A 21,610-nucleotide genomic window follows, 5' to 3' on the forward strand; every position below is an offset into this window, starting at 1 on the left:
CTCCATTGCTAACCGTATCACCATGCATAACCAAAAGAAAGATGTGTTCAATAAACAATCCAAAACTTGTAGAACTAGAAAACATTCAAGAGCTAATAATTCGCTACTAGTTCAATAATTAGAACCCAATTCAAAATACTATAAATAAAAATTCTAACATTAATTACTAATTTATGCCCCCAAAAACTACTCATTCACTCATTTTAAAATCTATCCACTCCAAACGCTCTTCAATTGTCATTTTCAAGAAAGCCACCTTCTTTGCTCTAGTATTGAGCTAGTCAAGCGCCTTGTAACGAGTACGATTATCCAAGTTTGAGACTTGTTTTATAGCATCCCAATAGTTATCATCTGCAACGCCAACTAATTCAATCTTAGAAGATGCTTTCTCAATGGTGTAAGAGAGCCTATTTAAAACATCTGGGTCTATATTCTTTGAAGTGCTTGATTTTGCTTCAAATTCGCTCCTATCTCGTTTTCTAGTTGCTTGTGGAACCTCAGAACTCATAGGTTGAGATGGTAATGGTGAAGCAAGGTCCTCAGAAAATAGAGGCTGATATGAAGATTCTTGCCTATTGCTTTGTATGAATTCACCACTGTTGTGATCAAACATGTAATCATCTAATAAGTTAGTACCTCCATTTTCTTCTGTTTCAAAGGTTCTCGCATCAATGTCATCTCCAAGTCCAATTGCGTATTTTCCTGTAGCAGTTCCATTCCCAACTACAAGTCTTAAGTCTTCATAATCCTCAAAAGTATCAGTCCGATAATGTTCATGTTTAGGGTGAGACTGTCAAAGAACAAAAATCATAAGTGTAATTCAAATTCTAATTGTAAATATATAGTTTGTAAATATACAATTTATTATTCTAACCTTAAAATAATCCTCCCATACTTCATCACTAGCTGTGAATTTCTTTGTCATAGAATCCCATCCAAACCCAGAACTATGACACATAAGCTTATAGTAGTTGTTATATCGTTGTTTGAACCACTTCAAACGACTTTGATACTGTGCAAAAGTCTTTTCACACCCAAGTTTTGCATTAAGAGTGGGAAGTATTTTTATTTCCACTGTTCTTTTGTTCAACACACCATTCCTATCACGCCATCCTCGCATTGCAGCATCAATCATAAGTCTTAATAATTTATTGCTCTCCTCCGCAGTCCATATATTATATTTTGCTTGTGAATCTCCCATTGATAGTACTTCTTTAGCATGCATAAGATAGAAAAATGGTGGATGAGCACATATATAACAATATTCTTTGCTGTTTTATAATAAAAGTTTGGCTTATGCAACCAATTAAACAGAAAAAGAAAATTTTAACAATCAAATACTTCTTAATTTATTAATTTCACTATTAAATTATATGAGATTTTCATTGACTCCTTCAATGAAAATAAAATACTATGTTATTTATATGCTCTCCCTAATGCCTCAAAGTTCATACATTCTCGGTTACATATTTGCATATGTTTTAAAAAGCAAGCCATCATGTATAAAAATTGATAAATAATTGATATTTTCTTTGATCCTTTGTTCTTTGCTAAAATGAATATTGGAAATTACAGAACATAGAGCAGCTGCTCCATTTTTCCCAAATTATATAAATCCAAAACCAACAACATTTCAAAGTCGATTTTGAGTTAGAATGATGCAAAAATAACCACCTATGAACCACAAAAAAAAATATTTTACACGAAGTTTCTACGATTAATTTTCTATACACAAATTGTGCTCTATAAAATAAAAATAAAATCAAGCACCCACTAAAAAATGAAATCAAATAAAAAATTCTGCTCCACTATTCATATAATAGTAATCGTTAGAGATATAATAAATTCTACTATTATTTTTTCATATACAAATTGTGCTTTGTAAAAGAAAAAATAAATCAAACACCCATTAAAAAATGAAATCAAACAAAAAATTTTGCTCCACTATTCGTATAATAATTCAATATTTACTTACGTTGACCCATAGAGTTGAAAAAAGTATATACTAATCGTTAAAGATTGTGTTAGAGACGGTATACAGATATATAGGTTTATGGTACCAATCGGGATGGGAAAAATTGTAGATATATAGACGAACAATTGAAACAGTACCAATCGTTATTAAATAAGGGAAAAATTGTAGACGAACAATCGAAACAGTAACAATCATATCTTTGAAGGAGAATTTTTTGGTCGTGAGAGGAGGTTTTTTTTATCGTGAGAGGAGACAACCCAAGACATCTTGAGAGAGTTTAGTGCGATTAAAATCTGTCAAAATCTCTAGGTAAAATGGAAGACAATTTTTTACTTATTATGGTAATACCTAAGGCATTTAAATATATACTAAAGAATTTTCTAAGAATCCTTGGAAATCTATTGTAATTTTGGATACCTTTAAACTTTTATGGAGTATTTAAAAGTCAAGTTTGAATACCACATGATTTTTTATAACTCTTTGAAAATCTATTTTGAATACCATTAAATTTGTAAAGAGTTTATAAAAGTCTAATTTCAATATCTCTAGACTTTTAAATTTTAAAAGAGTCATTAAAAATCATTAAAAGTCTAGTTTTAATACACCCTCCTAAATCTAGCTTAGTATTTACAGTTTAAAAATTTTAAACTTTGTGCTAAAATTTAAATAAAAACTATTTAAGCTCTTTTTAAAATTATACTTAAATTCTAAACTAAAATACCCTTAATGGTGTTGTTAAACATAATTTATAAAGGGAACCATATATTAATAATTTTTTTAAAAAAATCTGCTAAATTAAAAAATTTTAATTGGCTAAGCTAAATTTATAAAAAAGGCAGGTCCCAATGGGACTAAATGATTGGATTTAAAAAATAAACCTTCATTTTTAAACATACTACCAATGCTACCATTGAGGATGTCCTTAATAACTTTTGATGTGATAGATGATATGATAAAAATAAATTAACTTTTTAGGTTGACTCTATTGAAATGCCTTAAGCGTGCGTTATATTATCAATTTTTGTTGATTTTTATGTTTCAAAATTGACATTCCATTTTCAAATATTTTGGCCCAAGGTAAGAATGGCTTACATTATTTGGCACCATAAAAAAAGAAAAACTAAGGAATTCCAACAGATCTAGTTATTATAATTTCATATCTTGATAATAAATAATAATCACGAGATCAAAAATACATCTATATTTTAAAAAATAACACAACATTTCATTATAAATTAATAATTTATTTTATTTTATGAACCAAACATGCCTCTTTATGCTAAAACTAGGCAGGCAAGTTGACCAACTAGAAAACATAACAGAAATAACGAGAGATATAAAAAATGAAAAACAGTGGCTACTAAAGAAGGAGAAGAAAAAGAAGAAAGAAATCCACTTTCAGATACTAAGTTCGTTGAATTGATCGAGTTATGTTGATGGGTCGGCGGATTCGTTTGGTTTCCCATATCCCCATGGATTCTTGCTAGCCCAATTCCATTGATCTCTACACATTTCTTCGATACCATATTTTGCCCTGCAATAATAATAACTAACAAAAACATATCTATTAAAACGGCAATTAAATCTCGAATTTGTATAACGTAAAATATCACGTACTTCCAATTAAGCTCTTTCTCTGCTTTGCTGGTAGATGCATAAACAGTCTCAGAGTCACCTGGTCGTCTTCCAGCCATAACCAGAGGAATTTTCTAAAAGAACTCAAATGTTAGAAATCAGAAACTGCAGGATCCTTTTTTTTCCCCCCGAATCTAATGAAGCATCTTTTGTTTAATCTACTATTTGGTGTTAATTGCTGTTGCATCATTTGGAATTAAAGGCACGAATGCTTAAGGTGAATTATTTGTACAGGTTCAAGAGATCAGTACCTTTCCAGAAGCCTTCTCAAATGCTTCAACCATTTCCAAGACAGATGTTCCCTTACCAGTTCCTAAATTATAGACATCGCAACCTGCTAAAAAGTATTGATCAAATTAAAGGGTACTGAGAAATTGTACAAATAGACGCACGAGAGAAATCAAGGTCGTGAAGAACAAAAACTATGGAAGAAATTGTTGCAAGTGAAGTTTCCAAATCCACGCACCTGTTTTATTACTCCGAAATAGTTTCTCTACGGCTGCAATATGCCCATCTGCTAAATCGACCACATGAATGTAATCCCTTACCTGAAATTACAGTGGAAATTTTGTAAGCAAGAAACCACCATCACATACATTAGATTATTGCATCCTGCCTCTCCATCCTCCCGCCTTGACTAGTTAGATTATTGATGAAATGAAGAAAGAATCTTGAATGGAATAATAGCATGAGTTGTAAATATAATGCATTGATCTTGGACTGAGACTCAAATATCGATGCTTAAGTAAGATTATTACCCCTGTGCCATCTTTAGTTGAATAATCATTTCCAAAAACCGTGAGAGCAGGTCTCCTCCCGACAGCCACTTGTTGCACGAATGGCATGAGATTATTAGGAATTCCTCGAGGATCTTCGCCTATGAATCCGCTAGGATGAGCGCCAACAGGATTGAAGTATCTCAGTAGAACTATGTCCCATTCACTATCACCGAGTTGGATATCACGGCAAATCTCCTCAATCATGAGCTGTAGTAAAATAATAGTAAATGAATCAGTAAAACAGATAGGCCGAGAGAAAAAGACAATAGGGACATATGAAGAATCTACCTTAGTTCGTCCATAAGGGTTTGTAGCACATAAGGGAAATTCTTCCGTACACGGCACTTCCTTTGGCCAACCGTAGACAGTAGCTGATGATGAGAATACAAGCTGTAATAGTGGAACATGATTTCTTAATTAGTTGAAATTTTTCAGTAAATTCAAGAAGTACCTGATAATGCCTGGTGATATAACTGTCATTGTGTGTAAAATAAACTACTTTGTTGAGTGGCAAACCAAAATTTCTACATACTTTGTGAAGAGAATAATATTGCTTAGACATATTTAAAAAATAAGGAGGTAGATCTTTAAAGCATCATTAATGTGAATTAAGAAAAAAGAGAAAAATAAAATAAAAGTGGTTCCTAAACAGGGGCTTGCATTATTACAGATTGCATGAGTCTTAGAACTTAAGATATGGTATCAGCATAAAACAAGAACTATTTAGAAGAATCTAATGGACCAATATACAGCAATAATTCTAAGAAAAGTTATATTTCTGTCATTCACTGATTCACATCAGCTTCACTATTATTATAATTTTCTATTCTCTGAAAGATGCCTTGGTGAATTGAATTTCACTTTCCATTATCACCAAGTTTGTTTTGTTGAATAACTTCCCATTCAAAAATCTGGTTAGAATACCTTTTTGCATCCATGCTCGGCCATCGTTTCTAAGAGAATGATTGTGCCAATAATGTTATTGTTATAATAAAGCAAGGGCTTCTGAACACTTTCTCCCACTGCCTTCAATCCGGCAAAGTGTATAACAGCATCAAATCTGCGAAGAAAATCAAAAGTATAAATAAAAGTTCAACATTTATTACAAGAAAACTACTAATCACTCCTTAAAGAAAAGGAATAACTAAGGACAGCCGCTCACACATGAGGATTTTATAAAACATTTATCCTTTATCTATTAGTGGCTAAAGTATATATTGGGTGTAACTCTGATCATTATTGGGAAAAAACTTACTTGGTTGTAGCAAAAAGTTTCTTCAGTGCATCCCTATCCCGAAGGTCAATCTGCAGAAGCATAGAGGAAATGAGAAACCAAGACCACGTGACATGTTATACCCAATAGTATACAGCAGCCAAGATATACCATCAAACAGGACACCAGTAGAGTTGCATATTAAACTAAATACATATGCACACGATTGAGAAATATTAGATAAAGTAAACAAATAGTATAATTGGATATGGAGCTGCAGCTCGATGTTTCGGAGTTGCATTGAAGACCTTGGGGTAAAATAATAACAAAAGATTAGAGAACGAATATATGTATGTGGAAAAAAATTAAAAGAGATATACTATTAATTAAAGAAGCCGGTGGATCAAAAGCATCACATATTTAAGTATAGTGGTGTATTCGTAAGAAGCCAAACTGGGCATTCCAATGCAAGGTTTTTGAAATGAAAAAGCTGAATACAAAAATTCTAATCATTGTGGGTGCTAAGTTTATAGTTCAAGAACAATAGAGAAATTTTAAAACTGCTTTTTTATCTTGAAATTGATATAATATGTATATAGTTATGCAATTACATGTTATGAATTGGACCATATATGAATCATTTATCATTTAGAGCTTTAAATCATTTATAACTATTGGAGATGTTTTAATAAATTTTTAGAATATTAATGTGACATGATATGACATATTGGGAGCATAAAAAAAGTTTTGTAGAACTTTAATAATTGGAGATGCCGTTAGGGCATAGAGATACGCAAAAAGATTGAAGAGATGCACCCAAGAATTCACCCTCCGAGACAGCAATTCCGATTTCCACGGACAGATGAAAACATACAATGGCGATCCACAGATATTATTCCCACACTAAATCATGCTGCATAATTGTCAAAAAGAATGCGACGATTTGCAAATTTCATGAGAATATGGTGCAATTTTCACGAGAAAGTGTATCAACCAAGCGATTTGGCATCTGATACGCAACAAGTGTCACAATATAATTGAGGACTACCGAACAGAATCGAAACACTTGGTATATATCCTAGCAATAAAGATGAAGAGACCGGAAGACACTTATCGCCCGCAAAAATAAAGGGGGAGAAAAACGTGACGCAACCATCAACAATACCGCTAAACTTCTTCCATTAAAAAGATCGTAAGAAAAATCAAACCACGTTTGCCAGGGAATAACAATCTCTGCTAGTCAATCCCTACTTGTAGTAGTTAAAAGCTGCATAGCCGCATAGGCGACTCGAATCGAGAAAACACATCCAAAAAATCAAACCTTGCACATTCAAAAGCACAAATTTCTACGAGGACATCCACCCCGATCCAAATACCCTAAAATCCCGCTTCGGGAACCAAAGTGCAAAAGAAAAACAAATCGAATACCTTATGGAATGTCATGTTCTTGCCGCAGTCCCCGGCGAGTTCGGCGACGCGCTCGAGGGAGGCCTCCGAGGAGTTGTCGAGGTTATCCACCACGGAGACGCTGAATCCCGCGAGGAGAAGCTGCATGACGGTGTGACTGCCGATGTAGCCGGCGCCGCCGGTGACCAAAATTTTCTTCGCCATGTCGTATCGAGACGGAGGGAGAGACGAGAAAACGTGTGCAATCGGTCGTAATATTGGGAGTGAAAAGGAAGGAAATTAGCGAAAGCAACAGCGGAGAGAAGAGAGCGGGGGAAGCGGGAGCGACGGAAGCGGGAGAGTGATGACGGCAAGCGAGGGAAAGGAAACGCGTGTGCGTGTCTATATATAGCCGCTTTTCAAAATAATCAATTAGATGTTTTTTTTTCTCATGTTCCTATTTTACCCTTCTGAATAAGTTAACAAATAATCATAAATTCAGAAAAATATTATAATAAAGCCTCGGAGATTTTAAAGCCATAAATGCGCTGCAATTATTATCTTAAATTCCAGAAATACTATTATTTGATTGGCAATAAATCTTATAGTTGATAAATATAGATTATGCTGAGATAAATAATTCTAACATAATTAAATAATACCATAGCATATTACATATTACTAATGACTCCCAAATTACTTAACCTTTCATGAAGGTGAAGTGCCTTTGGATCTCGTGTTACGTAGCACTGCAGGATGTCAATTATATTCGATTCATTCTGATGGAGAAGTGTCATGGCCGGAAATTTGTAGTAGTATTTATATTTATCACATGACATGATCATTCAGTAATGTGCAAGGAAAAAACATTGATTAAACTTGAATCTAATAAATTATGCAGTCGGCTTCTTAGTTGGTTCAGACCTATCCAAGTGTGGTATGGTTCTTTTGAATAAAAAATAAGTGATGCTGTATCACATGCATCTTATGTAGGGTCTAAAGAACCACCTCAAGTATATAACATTTGAAGAATCATGTGAGTGAATTGAAGGAAGTAGTAGCACTAGCTGTAAGCTTGTGAATTGAGTTTGGTTAATTATTGCTGCAGCTGCTTTGTGTGATCTGCACTTTGTTCCATTTTAAATAGGGTTTGCATAACCATAAGTAGGTCAAACGCTTGACTTCAACGATATGCCCTTTAACTATTTTCTTTAAAAAATAATAATTCGAATTATTTATTTATTTGACTCTGTGGACACGTTGGCTCTGTGCTTATTGGGCTTTGAGCATTCGAGAAATAACGGGCTTTAGTGGAAATGCCCCATTATTTATAAATTGATGCATAAATATAAAAAATCAAATCAAGTCTATAATTTTAATTCTATTTTCAAATTAAATCGAAGAAATTAATTATGAATAAAAAAATATGATTTAATTTCGATTATTATGCCGTGCGAACCCCAGCAGAAACCCCGAGCCGTTCCTTTTTTTTTCTCGCTCGCCGTCTTCTCTGCGATCGCTCCTATTTCCCCTTTTCCGATCGATTCTTGATCGCCAGGCTACAGTTCTGTACTTCTCCTCCTCGTCATGGGGCGAACGCTCCGAAGCTCGCTGAAGCCCAAAGCCCAGTCACCTTCCGTTTCAAGATCATCCGAGCAGGTGCCTGTCTTTTGCTCGCTTGCCTGGCGCCCGACTTTGAGTTTTTTATGCTTTCCCTCTTTAGCTCGTTGATGGAAAGATTTCCGTCTGTTACGGATTCTTTTGAAATCTGAATGCTGTTCGTCGTTCGTGTTTTGCTCTCCTGATACAAGGCCATCATATAGTTCGTTTTCTTGGCTCCAAGATTTAACTATGCGCCATTCTTTTGAAAAGCGGTTCTTGGGCTCTATGCAAGTATCTTTCTTTCCCCTATTTCAGGTCTTTCGTTGTTGGGTGTGGCTGATAACAGCAGTATGAGTTTTATCGTGCATTACTACTGACTCTCTTGTCCGAAGTTAACTCTTTCTTTTCGTCAGTCATGCGAGCAGATTATGTAATAGAGGATCTGGGCAAATGGTTTTGCCAGTTGGTACGTATAGCCTTTGTGCTTGGTTATTAATGTGTATGCACGTATAAGAGCATGACAATCCTATTAGATGGAATACTTATCAACTGAAGTCGAAACGAAATATGATAGGGAAACTTCCCAAATTAAACTATCTTTTGTATTTTTTCGTTTTATTTTCTCTACTTAAAGTTTTTTACTCGTATGTAGTTGTAGTTGCGTCTGTTTTATATATAATGCAATAGATAAAGTTAACATAGGTATTTTAGAATTTAGATATCCTCATTCTACACGAGCTGAACCATATTTACTTTTCTTGATTATGAAGAATGGAGTGGTGCAACCAACTAAACCTAGCAAGCAAAAATCTGAAGCTGAAGTTGGTTCTTCACATGCTGTTTCAGAAAATGTAGTTGTTGTTTCTGAAAATGTTGTTGCAGATTCAAGCCTAAGTGATGCACCTGGTACCTCTGGCTTGCCAAAAGGTTTTCAAAGTTCTTTTGGACTTTTTTTTTTCTTTTTCTTGCTTCTTTGACATGATAGTGGACATCCTTTATGCTGTAATTTATGAAACCTTATATATATAACTTTACCTTGTTCCATTGTTCCAGAGAGCGAGGAGAAAACAGCAGATGTTGCAGAGCTGGAGTTTGAAGCCAAATCATTAAGAGATGAAGCTTGGTACGAATATTCAAAAATTCTGGTTATGGTTTGTGTATGTTAGAGCTGCAATAGTTATTTGTTTTTATTCTTTTTCTGTTTGCATGTATTTAATTAGAACTGTTATCTTGTCTATTCAATTTAAGAACCCTTGTCAATGTCCATTGTTTATCAGGGTTTGAATTATTTCAATTGAATTATTACAATTTAATAATAAAGCCAAACAAATGTATTATATAAATGCAAATCCAATTCAACATGAACCAAGACAAACCAAACTGACAATTATGGTTTTGTTTGAATTTCATTAGCATGCTTTGTTTTTTTTTTCAACTTCTAAAATGTTGATAGCGAAAATTTTGATTTGTCTAATTTGATTCCAAACTGAATGGACACCCCTACTTGCGTTGAACCACTAACCGTGTTAATTGCTCTTGTTTTTCTTAGTGTGTTTGTGCTATTCTACCAAGTTAGACAAAAAAAATTCATCATGTGGGATTTTAGTGGAGGATAATCCACATTCTAGAGACCATATTTGAATATTCAAGTGTATGGTCTGAGGTGGTGACAGAATCTAGCAAATGGTGCCAGAATAGTTTTCAACCCCATCCATTGATACCAGAAGCACTTGTAATCTCAACAAGTGATATCACAGCTGAGCTGAGGTTGTCAAATCTTGGAGTTGTTTGAACAACAAAATCTATCAAGTGATACAAGAGTAGTCTCCAACTGTTGCCAGTGTTATCAGACACTTTCGATCCCCAACAATTAAATCTAGCAATGTAACAAACCAGCATACTGAAATAGAGATGAGGGTGATATAGTTAAATTTATAATGTTACATTGATCTATTAACCTCAAAGATATATTTTGCCCACATTATAGTTTATGAGAACAAGGGTATATCCTCAACAGTGAAAATCAGGGAAAGTGGTGAATGTTGCATAACTTTATGAAACTTTGTTACTATGGTTAAGTAGGTTAAATTTAATTACTTGTTATTTATATGGAATTATCGATGCCAATGAAGATCCTATATATATGTAGATGAAATTTCTGTCACTTTCTAATTTTCTTGACTTTTACAAAGATGTTTGATGTTTTTTTTCACCTTCTGCAGGTATGATGTGGCTATGTTCCTTGCACATCGGGTTATCAATTCTGGCGAACTCGTAAGGATATGTTAATATCATTATTCTAGAGTAACTTTGGCTGTAATCTCATTTAGATGTTCATTCATACATTGTTTATAATACTGATTGGTAAGTACTGAATGGTATTTGGCCCAACAAAACAGAAATGGACCTCAGCTGTGTACCTTTGTTGCCTATTTATTTTGATACCAAATTCTATGAGAAGCATATCAAAAAATATATATTGGTGCCAGACCAGTTTGACAGTTGCTCAAACTGTTAATAAACTGCTTTACTGGTTTGCACTGCATAATTTAGCAATTTTTTTTACGAGATAAATGCAAGTGACTAAAAAATGTGGTAAAATTGTTCAACAAAATCTTATTGGTTTGCGTAGTGATTCACAATCATTAGCTGATGGCTTCTATGTTTACTAATCATATATCGACAGCTTTGTTGTTCACTTGTTAAAGTTATGCAATTGCAAAGATTCACATCAACGAAACATGATGATGCGAAGAAGACAATCGCAAATATTTTAGCCCTATCACTAACATTCAAATGTCTGGTTTAGTTGAGAACTAATATTCATATGAACAATTATACTTGTTTGATTTGAGTCTGACCTGAGATCCAATTTAAACTCATTAACTTATTGTTTTCTCCCTGCCCTATTCCTAATCAGTAACTCAAGTTGAGCGTAGGAAAAAATCCATCTTTGCCCTTCTATTTGTGAACACAACAGGACCCCTCTGTCTGCAAATCCAGCCCCCTTTCACCTCTCAACCACCAACCATGTCTTTTGTGTAGGAGGAAGACCAGGCTGCACGCTTGCGTTAGTGATTTTGTCTCCAGACTCCTCTCTGCAAAATCCACGCAAATTCAACCATTTAATTCAATCATTGCCACTCCCTTTCGCCAAATTTCTTGTAGCAGGCCCTCTCTATTATGTTTGTTATCTACACATTTTTCTTTGGTTGTTGGCAGGAAGTCCGTGTGAGGTTTCAAGGTTTTGGCGCTGAGGAGGATGAATGGGTGAATGTCAAGAATGCAGTTAGGGAACGTTCAATTCCCTTAGAGGCCTCAGATTGTAGAAAGGTTGGAGTAGGTGATCTGGTACTTTGTTTTCAGGTATAAAGTTCTCAGAGACTAAGTAAACTATAATTCCTTGAACCTTTGATGGTAAATTAGATCAACTTGTCTGCCATGACAGGAAAATGGTGATCAGGCAATGTACTTTGATGCACATATTGTTGAAATAGAAAGGAAGCTTCATGATATAAGGGGCTGTCGTTGCCTCTTCTCGGTCCGCTATGATCATGATCAAACTGAGGTGACTTGCATTCTTTATTTCCTTCCCCATTGTAATCATTTGTGCTCATTGCAGTGTTCACTCTGAGGTCCTAAACCATGCCAATTTGATGTTCTAATATTACATATTTTCATCATTGTAATTAAAATTCAGGAGAAAGTTCATGCGCAAAGGTTGTGCCGCAGGCCGGCATATTGACTGCTTCTCAACTGATGTGTCAATGGTTCTGGGCCTTCTGGCAATTGAAACCATGATCTTTTTTGAGCCTCAAGGAGTCTATATATTTTGTAAAAACTCAACTTGCACTTGCCAGCGAATCTGCCTTTGCTTTATAAAAATCTGAGTGGTTTCAAACTTTCAATAGCTTGTAAATTGTGATTTCGCCATTGGTTTCTTTATTTTAGTTATCCTCCTTGCACGTTTTATAGCGATACTTGGAGCACTGATAAGAAAAACCAGCTGTGGTAGTTGTGTTGCTGTTGCAATTGTGGTAATCTTTGAAGTAGATTTTTCTATCTCTGAAGAGATATTACAGATAATCAGTAACATATTTACACGCGAGAATAACATGGAAATGAACAACTTAAGGGATTGGATGAGCAAAAATGACAGTAACAGGTAAGAACAAACCGGGGCAAAAGTATTCTTCAATATATCCATATCCATGCTACTTATTTTTCCAGCAGTTATTTATAGTTGAAAAAAAAGAATTACTATCGACAGTTCCTCATTGAATTAACAAAATGCTATGTTAAAGAATGGAGCCGCCATACTATGGCGCTGTTTGTAATACCCCTCACAGAATACCGCAGGGCATGAATAAAGAATTATGCAAAACACCATGGTGCAGTGCACTGCTATCTTTTCCAGCGGTCGATCTTTGGATGATGATGCCTCGAGCTGGACCTTTTGTCCCTCCCATGCCTCGTGGGAATCTTAGTCGGCAGCTTCCTTGATGGAGGAGTAGCTCTTGCAATCCCATTTGGTTGGGTCTCTGGAATTGTTTTAGAAGGTGGTTCGTTTGTTACTGCTGCAGGTGGTGGAAAAACTGAGGCAATGAGTGCTTTCCGTTGTTCCAACAAATCTCTGTGGTATGCCTGCATAACAAGAAACACAGATCTAAGAGTGATTAAAGTAGAGCAAAAGCATATGGTAGTATTTTGCAGGAGATGAAAGATTTTCTAAGCAATTGTCACTAGAACAAATCATAGCATGGATCACATCCATGAAATAGCATGAGCCAAATTAACTATGACAGCAAACGATTCTTTCTTTTGACAAGGCATTACCTGAACCACAAAATTGCGCCTTTCACAGTCCAGAAACATGTTAATTGTCCAATTCACTTGAGACATTAGTTTATCCCTGACGGTACTAAAACTGATTTGATCCCTAGAAGTAAAACGGTCGACTTCATTGAACCACAGACAAGTGAATAGATTGGTAATGGGTATATGCTCTTTGATGATCACGCACCCCTCAGGGACATCTGTGAAATATAATCAGAAAGTTTTAGGACAGGCTGTTAGAAATTAGCATAAAAGCCTTATTAAACCCCAAAAACTAAATCCGTAGTATGAGAATTTATTACTCACCACTTGTTATTGGAAGCTTGGATGAAGAATAAGGTGTTAAACCCTCTTTCTTATAAAATTCAATTTGAAAATCAATGGATGCATTGTCATACTTTCCAGCAGCTCTGTTAGCCTCTGCTTCTTCAAAAACATCAAAACGCCGGTAGTGCCGGGAAATTGCAAAAGTGTAGTTCTTCCGCCACAAGAATCTGAAATCCAATCAAGTTCATACTAGCATAAATATATATTTGATATTTGAATTTCTAATTGTTGGGCTCAATAAAACATCATTTCTTTTCCAGATTGATCATATCATTTACAAATAAAAATTGCCAATTCCATAGAAGTTAGAATGAATATTAGGCTATAAAATGGCTTTGGCAAAACGAGGCAAGAATGAAGATAACTAGAATAACACTCATTCACATAAATGAAGCCATGCTAAGTCCTAGGTTAAATTAGTTTTTCCGACAATATAATATTCAAACAAAGCATTAATCTACATCCCAAAGGAACTTTGGAAGAACCAAGAATTATCTGATCGAATGTGGCATAAATTAGCAAAGTAAACATATATTATCATAATAATATGCTGAACCATGACAGGCATCATAAAGAAACTTAAATTAACAGCTTTTCATAAACAAAAACATATCAGATCATTTCAACTACTTCTAGTCATGTTATTCTCGTACATGAGAAGATAATTGATAATTACAACTATCTGTGACTTTGGAACTCTACTCGTTCTACTTCACTTAGAATTAATATAGCCTATTTTATGCCTGTTTATAAGAAAGAAATACATACCATTTGTAGCTACCAAGAGGTCTGCCAATTATCAGAAAACACAAGATCTACATGATTCCTTGAATTCTTATAGACACATTGATATGGATCTAACGCAGCCCATGTCTAAAACGTTTAAGTTTATTATTTCAAATACTATATTAGTGAAGTGATGAGTATGGTTAGCCTTAGTTGTTAGTAATTTGAATTTGTTGTGATTATAGTGCATTAGCATCCATCTCTAGCATGAATACAAGAAAGGCATCAAAACACAAGCCAAATTATCTCATCTTTTCTCTCTTTCCCAGGATCTCATTGAACTCTCTCTCCTCTAACATCCTTCACTCATGATATCTGAGGACTGTCCTATATACTTAGTTGACTGTAATACTCTACCAAAATAGAAGTTGAATTAGAATAGTTAGTGCACTTGCAAGATGATGATAAAAAAAGTACACAAAACATACTATGCATCTAATAATCAATTACTACTAACGCACAATACAGAAACTCAAAACCTATTTGTTGTTCATTTAGAGAGAATGAAGCATAATAGAGGCCACTAAAATAATGAAGTGTAATGTAGAACACTAAAATATGCTATCATTTAAGTTGATATCCTTAAACCTACTTCAGACAAACTATGTGGTTACTCATGGATTCTATTAGGATTAGAAGCATTCTCTTCAATCAGGCATACCTCTCAAGAACTTGATAGGGATCCACAACAAGCTCAAGTTTCCCATCGATCCAAAGAGAAAATCGGGCATTTGGAAAAAGCCTATGAAGCAAAAGTTTTGGGACCTGACACGCATGTACTAGTTAGAAATTATCTGACAAAAAATAACATGATATAAACAAAATTAGATGAAGGTCAAATAATAGAATAAATGTTTTATAGAACAATGAAAATGTTCAACAGTTTGCCCACAAATTCCACACTAATGAAAATTGAAAAGGCCAATAACTAAATATTAAATGAGTATTTATAAGATCCTGTTTTAACAAGGCCCAATTGTCTAACAATAACTGACTATGTAGGAGTCACAACTGCAAGATTCTCTTCTTAATTGACAACAACAATCACAAAACTGCTTTCACAATGTGCCAGATTTTTGTTGTGACTGAAGTACCATTTTCACTAGTTTAAATGAATTTATACGTAAAAGAGTTGAATGGAAGGTGTAATGGTTAGAGAGAGGTCAAAGAAATTATATTCAATGTAATAACAAATGATTCAATCAATCAATGTGGTAAAAAATAATTTAATTAATTCGAATAATGATAATGAAATTGACTTGCATAGATCTCAATGGAAGAATACAATTATATAGTTGATCCCTGGGAGTATAGGCCAAACACAGCCTGATGTGAATTATGGCAGATCCAAATAATACCAGTAAAGCTTGACTTGCCAAATCTAGACTCCCTGTGCAAGTATAAACCACCCTACCTTTGAATTCTTAAAGTTTTACTCTGTATAATAGACACATAGATCTTTGTTTGTAATTTTCAGCCAATATAATCATTAAATTTTCTTGGATATGTTGGTGTGATCTTGATAAACAAAGCTTCAAGTTCTAGATACCTATATTTAGATTCCTCTAACTCCTGGGAAAAAAAATTATAGAATTGCATGAAGTCAAAGTTAAGACAGACTATATCATTTCAGTATGTATACCAGATCCATATCAGAAACAAACTGGCAAAGTAATCACTAATTTTGAACAACATACTTCCTAAGCGGAATTTTCAGTATATATCTTCTAAGTACTAAAAAGGGTCACAAGAATTTAAACTAATAAAGGATTTACAAGAAATAGTGTACCTTTCCATTACGCCTTGCATCTACATAAGGAAGGTTTTGTACCACCACCACTTTCCATAAACCAACTCTCTTGACATCAACTAGGCCACTAGAATTTTTTATGTATGTTTCAGTTTCTTCATCAACAAACATATAGAAACATGCATTTTTCTTTGCAAAATCACTGATATTCTTTGGTTGTTGCAATATATCATAATTCCCTGTTCATCGAGATGGAGATATGTAAATCCACAAGTCCATCAAAGGGAGACAAAAATGACAGGGACAGTCCAAACACTTTACCAAAAATAGCAGAGGCTACAACAACATCATGGCATTTCTCCATGTCAAGAAGATCAGCTTCATCTATGTCAAAGCCAGTACCTTGACCAGGTTTCTTTCCCTTGGCAAATCTGACAAATAGTAGTTTACATTGGCTTAGACAAATATAGAAACATAAAACTTTCAGCCCACTGAAATAAGTACATTCATTTAACAACTAAAATAGTCTCATCGTATATTGATGTTTCAAGCGATCAAAATATATCAAGTCACTGCATCTAAGCAAAGAAATGGACCATCAAGGAATGAACCATACCCACAGTGCACTCTCATTGATTCCTTTATATCAAAAGATTCAGTCCTCTCCTGTAATGATGGATGCCCTCCAAATACTGAACCACTGTTTGACTCATTTGCTATCAAATCATCTTTTAAAACATAGCTTAAATTCTTTAGAATAGGTGAAGCTGAAGGTGACGGTGGCATAACAAACACAGCCTGCTCTACTGGAACATAACACACAGGACATGCTGCAAGAGATAATGTGAAAACTTATTAAAATAGTTACATAACCAAAGTGTTGCTTTCCAAAATAGCAGCTCAAGACATACGGCGTGGACCAGTGCGCTTCTTATCTGCTGGTGGTGGAGGAAGAGAAAAAGTTTCACAAGGATGAGGTGTTGAGAGAAGCATCATAGCAGAATGCTGAGTTGAGTTGTGACTAATTCCAAATTTTTCTGTAGAACGGGTAGCAGTATCGACCTTAGGTTCTTTAGAAGGAAGAAGGGAAGGCCCATCATTATTCAATAATGGCCTTTCAGGAATTACAATATTCTGGGCATAATCTGTGAAACCCTTGTGAAAATCAAGTCTTTTAGATTCATCAACTGAACTTGAAGAGGTGTCAAAATTTGTTTCCTTTGGAGCAATAAAGGCAGGCCTGTCCATATCTGATGTTGGCTTGCTAGGATTTACAAAGCTTAATACATGGTCGGTGAAACCCATGCTAGAGTTAGAGCTTGCCGATGCATCTTCATCTGAAATCTCAACAATAAAATTGCTTTAAACTATGTCAATAAACAATTTAACAATTCCAACAAAATAAAGTGAGGAGAGTTGGTAAATAAAGGTCATAGATTATTCAAGATATTTATTAGCAGGCCTTTGGTGGTCTAACAAGGGCTATTATGTATAACTACATAGTCTGATTCAACTTGTTATATAGTGGATATTTCTCCCAAAATGACAGCACAAGTTCAAGCAGAAGTAGTGACTCATCGAAACAAGGTTAGCTTGTATGATCCTTGTAAAGTTTAACTCATGCCTATATACAACAAAATCATGGCTAATTAACAATATATATCCAAACAAATACAATTGGTGGAAGCACAATGGATATCCTAGATTCTAGGTGGATTATGAAAAAACTTATTTATTTTTCACCATATCCACAATGAACAATTCGTGTATGACTGAATAATTCTCATATAAACCTACACTTATTGAATCTGCGTAGGGAACTACAACAACAGATATCTCAGAAGTGGATAGAAGATGAATTTGAGGTGCTTACTCCGTTTTAAATCAGAGACATCAACAAGAGTGATTGTTACATAATGATGCCGTCAAAGCACATTTGAGTTAAAACGTGCCTGCTAATGCATCATGCACGACATAAAGGTTTGAAGAAAGGCAACGAATGAAAGAAACCAAACCTTTGCTGAAGAGGGAAATGAACGAGAACACAGCAACCGAGACAACGAGCAAGAGCAGCATCCCAACCTTTCTCCTACCTGCAAACTTGCAGATTCTAACCCAGATTCTCTCTTTTTCTCTTGATCCAGAAAGTGACATTTTGGCAGGCTTGCGGACTGTGACAGGCTGCAACTGCGATGGAAAAAGAGAACCGTTCTGAGTTTGTTGCTGCAATGATCCATAACTCCCCGATCGCACACCCAATGACACTCCGGTCATTGCCCCTCCCAACAGAGAGGTCGCCTTATCATCTCCCTTCGTCTTTAAAACAAAAAACAAAAAAAACAAAAAAATCCTCTTAATGAAGAACCAAGAACTTCAAATCCGCACTCTCTCACAAAGACCAGTACACAAGAACGCCTAATACAAGAAGATCAAGACGCTACAAACGAACAAGTGCAATTCTTGAAAAACTACAGCTTAAATCCAACTTGCCGTCCACAAAAAAACGCGCCTCTTACAACATAAACAAATCTATAAACCAATATACTTTTTTTTTCAAGATACGATCTCCCTCGCCCTTACCCCACGGGCTCGGACAGTAGGAATGCGAAGCAAACGAGACTCGAAAGGAGACCAACGAAGAGAAAGGCAAACGGATCGGCAGGACAGAATCTGGCGGTGACGCGGTCGAGAATTTGGGCTTCCGTTCGGGGACCGACGATCCGAACCCTCCGTCTGCGCGTCTTCGCAGGGGTTAATAACAGGCCAGCGGGGAAGGAACAGGCCGATTTTGCCACACGTAACTGAATGCCTGAATCCAGAAGCGGGACCCAACGGATGATGTAAATCAGAAAAAAGGTATACGGCTGGGTAAATCCTAGGCTCTTTACGATGTGACGCATTTGTTGGGTCCACTTTTACGATCGTGCCAACACGCATCTTGAGAAAATCGAACGGTTCATAATCCCTCCGACAGCGCAAGCTGCTGCCTGCCTAACCGGCCGTTCCCGGTTTCTCCATTTCTGACGACGTCATTGGCTTTCACACACTTCGGTCAACCGGTTCGACTGGCGTCGATTTAAAAAAAAAAAAACAATAGAAAAAGAAAAAAATGATATATAAAAAAGAAGCATTCATTTAGTGAAAAATAAAATAAGGCAGGCATGTGAAAAAGACATGGATTCTTGATTCAGAAGATTTAAGACTTCAACGTGTGTGGCTATTTAAATAGGTGAATATATATATATATATATATATATATATATATATATATATATATATATATATATATATATATATATATATATATATATATATATATATATATATTTTTTTTTTTTGTCACCATCATTTCGGTAGTTGGTCAAGCATGGAGTTTGTAGTTATGTTCTTTGATGAAACAAAAACCTTCTTGTTGTATATTGGTTCCCAGTTGATTCGCGTTGGATGCAATTATAAAAAAATAATAATTTTGATATTGGATAAATTATACTATATATATTATTTATTTTTTAAAAAAAAATAGCACGTGACATGATTAAATAGAAGCAATTGCATATTTTTATTTTTTTTTTTATCAAAATAAATGCATCTAATACAACTAAGTATTATGATAATTTATTGTTTTTATATTAGCCAACGCGTGTGCGCATTACATATGAGGGCCCATGCAATAGTGTAATACAAAGTTTGAATTTCCTGTCCCGAAATTTCTCTGTCCCCGTATCTCTTTACCGATCGGACGGATCAGATTATATCTCAAGGATATCTTACGCATCACGAGGATAGTGCACACATCTTAAGGATGTCATGCATGCATCCTTAAGATGTAATCTAGTCTGTCCGATCGATAAGGAGACACGGGACAAAGAAGTTTCGGGACAGAGGATCCGAACTGTGTAATACAAGGGCGACTCCAAGAAAGATATATTTTTTAAAGTCGTCAATCCAAGGTATTTATTCTCCACTCGTGGTGTTGCCAATCAAAAAATATGGGATTAATAAAAAAGTAGATTCGCTACCTTAGTGGCCCCCTAATGTCGGCCCCATGAATATAAAGGGAGGTTTATGTAGGTACACATGTCATAAGCGCATGATGCAAAAATATGAAATTAAAGACACTCATGATAGTGTATATCTTTTATAAAAAATACAACTAAGTAATAATTTCTTTCTTTATATTAGTAAATGTGTGTACGTTTTGCATGTGTAATATAATACATAAAATACACATAAATTAGGATGACTTTCTCTTCTAAAAATTAATTTATTTTTTTTATATATTAAACTGATAAAAAAATATATATAACATTTAATCTTAGTCAAAAAGTCGATAAAAATATGTTGTCTAACTTCATCAATTAAAGATATTTATAAAAATTTATCTACTCGTAGTGATCCTGTCCGAATCGCCGAACCAAAGGACGCTGGGCACGTGGCGCTCTCCTAGTCGATGACGCAGGCCTCCGAAGCTCCGGCGATCCTGCACAGAAGTCGGACCGGGAAGGAGTTTCCGGCGGCGACCCTCCGACGCTCAAGTCAGGTAAGTGGCGGAAAAGGGAGCTCCCAAGCTGGTAGAATGCGTACCTCCGGCGAAGTCTACGGTTCTTTATATAGGGTGATGAAAAAGCTCCTACACGCCTATCGAGGCGCGTGCATGTCCGCAGCCCATGCCTCGGTGTGTACCTATCAGAGAGCTTACCTGACGCCATACTGCGACAGTTCCATTGCGCCTTCGATGGGACAACAGGACACCCCGTTGTCAGACTAGGAGTATGGCCTAGCCATATGATTCGACGGCTGTCAGAAGATGTTCCCCCCTCTTTACTGTTCATAATCCGGGGCGTCCGACTGGCTGGACAGGGAGTCCGTCCGGCCGGCCCTTCCTCCTTTTAGGCGTTGGCCGGGCGGCACTCACCTCGCGTCCGACCCGCCGTTGACATTGGTGTGCTGGGGAAATTTCCAGTAGGCGCTATGTAGAGATTGTTAGCAGTGTCATTGTTTCCTGGTTCTTCCGCTCGGCTCTTAACTACTGTTTCGACAGAGCGTCGGAACCCCGACCCGGTCAGGGCGCCTTTTACTACCGAATGTCTCTTAGTCAGCCGATTGGTCTGGTCCATTTCTTCCAAGTCCGGTCGGCTTACCCTTCTTCGGCGGGCTGCTTGGCCATTTGACCTATACGTGGCGTTGACCCCTCGTTAGGGGGTCCCGGGCTCTTACCACCGGATCACTTGCCTTCCCTTCGAGTCTAGTCGAAGGAGGCGAAGTCCGACTGACTGGACTGCCGATCTGACAGAACAACGATCATTGTATTGGGCTGCTCA

The 21,610-nt window shown here is 35.8% G+C and overlaps 4 protein-coding genes across 9 annotated transcripts; 1 reads left to right on the plus strand and 3 right to left on the minus strand.

Annotated features, from left to right (window-relative positions):
• Positions 1 to 277: 277 nt before the first annotated feature.
• On the minus strand, positions 278 to 1,201 carry LOC122005324 (uncharacterized protein At2g29880-like). Its single transcript, XM_042560329.1, has 2 exons — positions 875 to 1,201; positions 278 to 790 (listed from the first exon to the last, which is right to left on the minus strand). Exons 1-2 carry the CDS (start codon positions 1,199 to 1,201, stop codon positions 278 to 280), a joined length of 840 nt encoding a protein of 279 aa, XP_042416263.1.
• A 2,000-nt stretch (positions 1,202 to 3,201) lies between these two features.
• On the minus strand, positions 3,202 to 7,361 carry LOC122038079 (UDP-glucose 4-epimerase GEPI48-like). 4 transcript variants are annotated; one of them, XM_042597654.1, is made up of 9 exons: positions 5,774 to 6,273; positions 5,645 to 5,694; positions 5,314 to 5,449; positions 4,678 to 4,779; positions 4,369 to 4,596; positions 4,077 to 4,158; positions 3,862 to 3,944; positions 3,593 to 3,684; positions 3,202 to 3,539 (listed from the first exon to the last, which is right to left on the minus strand). In XM_042597654.1, the coding sequence occupies exons 1-9, from the start codon at positions 5,774 to 5,776 to the stop codon at positions 3,404 to 3,406; spliced, it is 912 nt and encodes a 303-aa protein (XP_042453588.1). In that variant the 5' UTR covers positions 5,777 to 6,273; the 3' UTR covers positions 3,202 to 3,403. The 4 variants fall into 4 exon arrangements, with proteins under 4 accessions (XP_042453588.1, XP_042453587.1, XP_042453585.1 ...); XM_042597653.1 differs by lacking the exon at positions 5,774 to 6,273 and adding an exon at positions 7,031 to 7,361 and having other exon boundaries at positions 3,203 to 3,509; XM_042597651.1 differs by lacking the exon at positions 5,774 to 6,273 and adding an exon at positions 7,031 to 7,361 and having other exon boundaries at positions 3,203 to 3,539.
• Positions 7,362 to 8,453: 1,092 nt separating this feature from the next.
• LOC122038080 (protein SAWADEE HOMEODOMAIN HOMOLOG 1-like) lies at positions 8,454 to 12,498 on the plus strand. Of its 2 annotated transcripts, XM_042597656.1 has the most exons (8): positions 8,477 to 8,647; positions 8,906 to 9,056; positions 9,361 to 9,517; positions 9,644 to 9,713; positions 10,813 to 10,864; positions 11,813 to 11,956; positions 12,039 to 12,158; positions 12,291 to 12,498. In XM_042597656.1, the coding sequence occupies exons 2-8, from the start codon at positions 9,006 to 9,008 to the stop codon at positions 12,333 to 12,335; spliced, it is 639 nt and encodes a 212-aa protein (XP_042453590.1). In that variant the 5' UTR covers positions 8,477 to 8,647; positions 8,906 to 9,005; the 3' UTR covers positions 12,336 to 12,498. The 2 variants fall into 2 exon arrangements, with proteins under 2 accessions (XP_042453589.1, XP_042453590.1); XM_042597655.1 differs by lacking the exon at positions 8,906 to 9,056 and having other exon boundaries at positions 8,454 to 8,647.
• Positions 12,499 to 12,764: 266 nt separating this feature from the next.
• Positions 12,765 to 19,075, minus strand: LOC122038081 (probable hexosyltransferase MUCI70). Of its 2 annotated transcripts, none has more exons than XM_042597658.1 (10): positions 18,870 to 19,075; positions 18,305 to 18,476; positions 17,201 to 17,626; positions 16,906 to 17,119; positions 16,611 to 16,720; positions 16,329 to 16,528; positions 15,201 to 15,304; positions 13,733 to 13,920; positions 13,427 to 13,626; positions 12,765 to 13,234 (listed from the first exon to the last, which is right to left on the minus strand). In XM_042597658.1, exons 2-10 carry the CDS (start codon positions 18,441 to 18,443, stop codon positions 12,995 to 12,997), a joined length of 1,821 nt encoding a protein of 606 aa, XP_042453592.1. In that variant the 5' UTR covers positions 18,444 to 18,476; positions 18,870 to 19,075; the 3' UTR covers positions 12,765 to 12,994. The 2 variants fall into 2 exon arrangements, with proteins under 2 accessions (XP_042453592.1, XP_042453591.1); XM_042597657.1 differs by having other exon boundaries at positions 18,305 to 18,605.
• Between the last annotated feature and the right edge of the window lie 2,535 nt (positions 19,076 to 21,610).

This window comes from Zingiber officinale, chromosome 1A (assembly GCF_018446385.1).
Source record: "Zingiber officinale cultivar Zhangliang chromosome 1A, Zo_v1.1, whole genome shotgun sequence".
In the NCBI taxonomy this organism is placed as follows: Eukaryota; Viridiplantae; Streptophyta; class Magnoliopsida; order Zingiberales; family Zingiberaceae; genus Zingiber; species Zingiber officinale.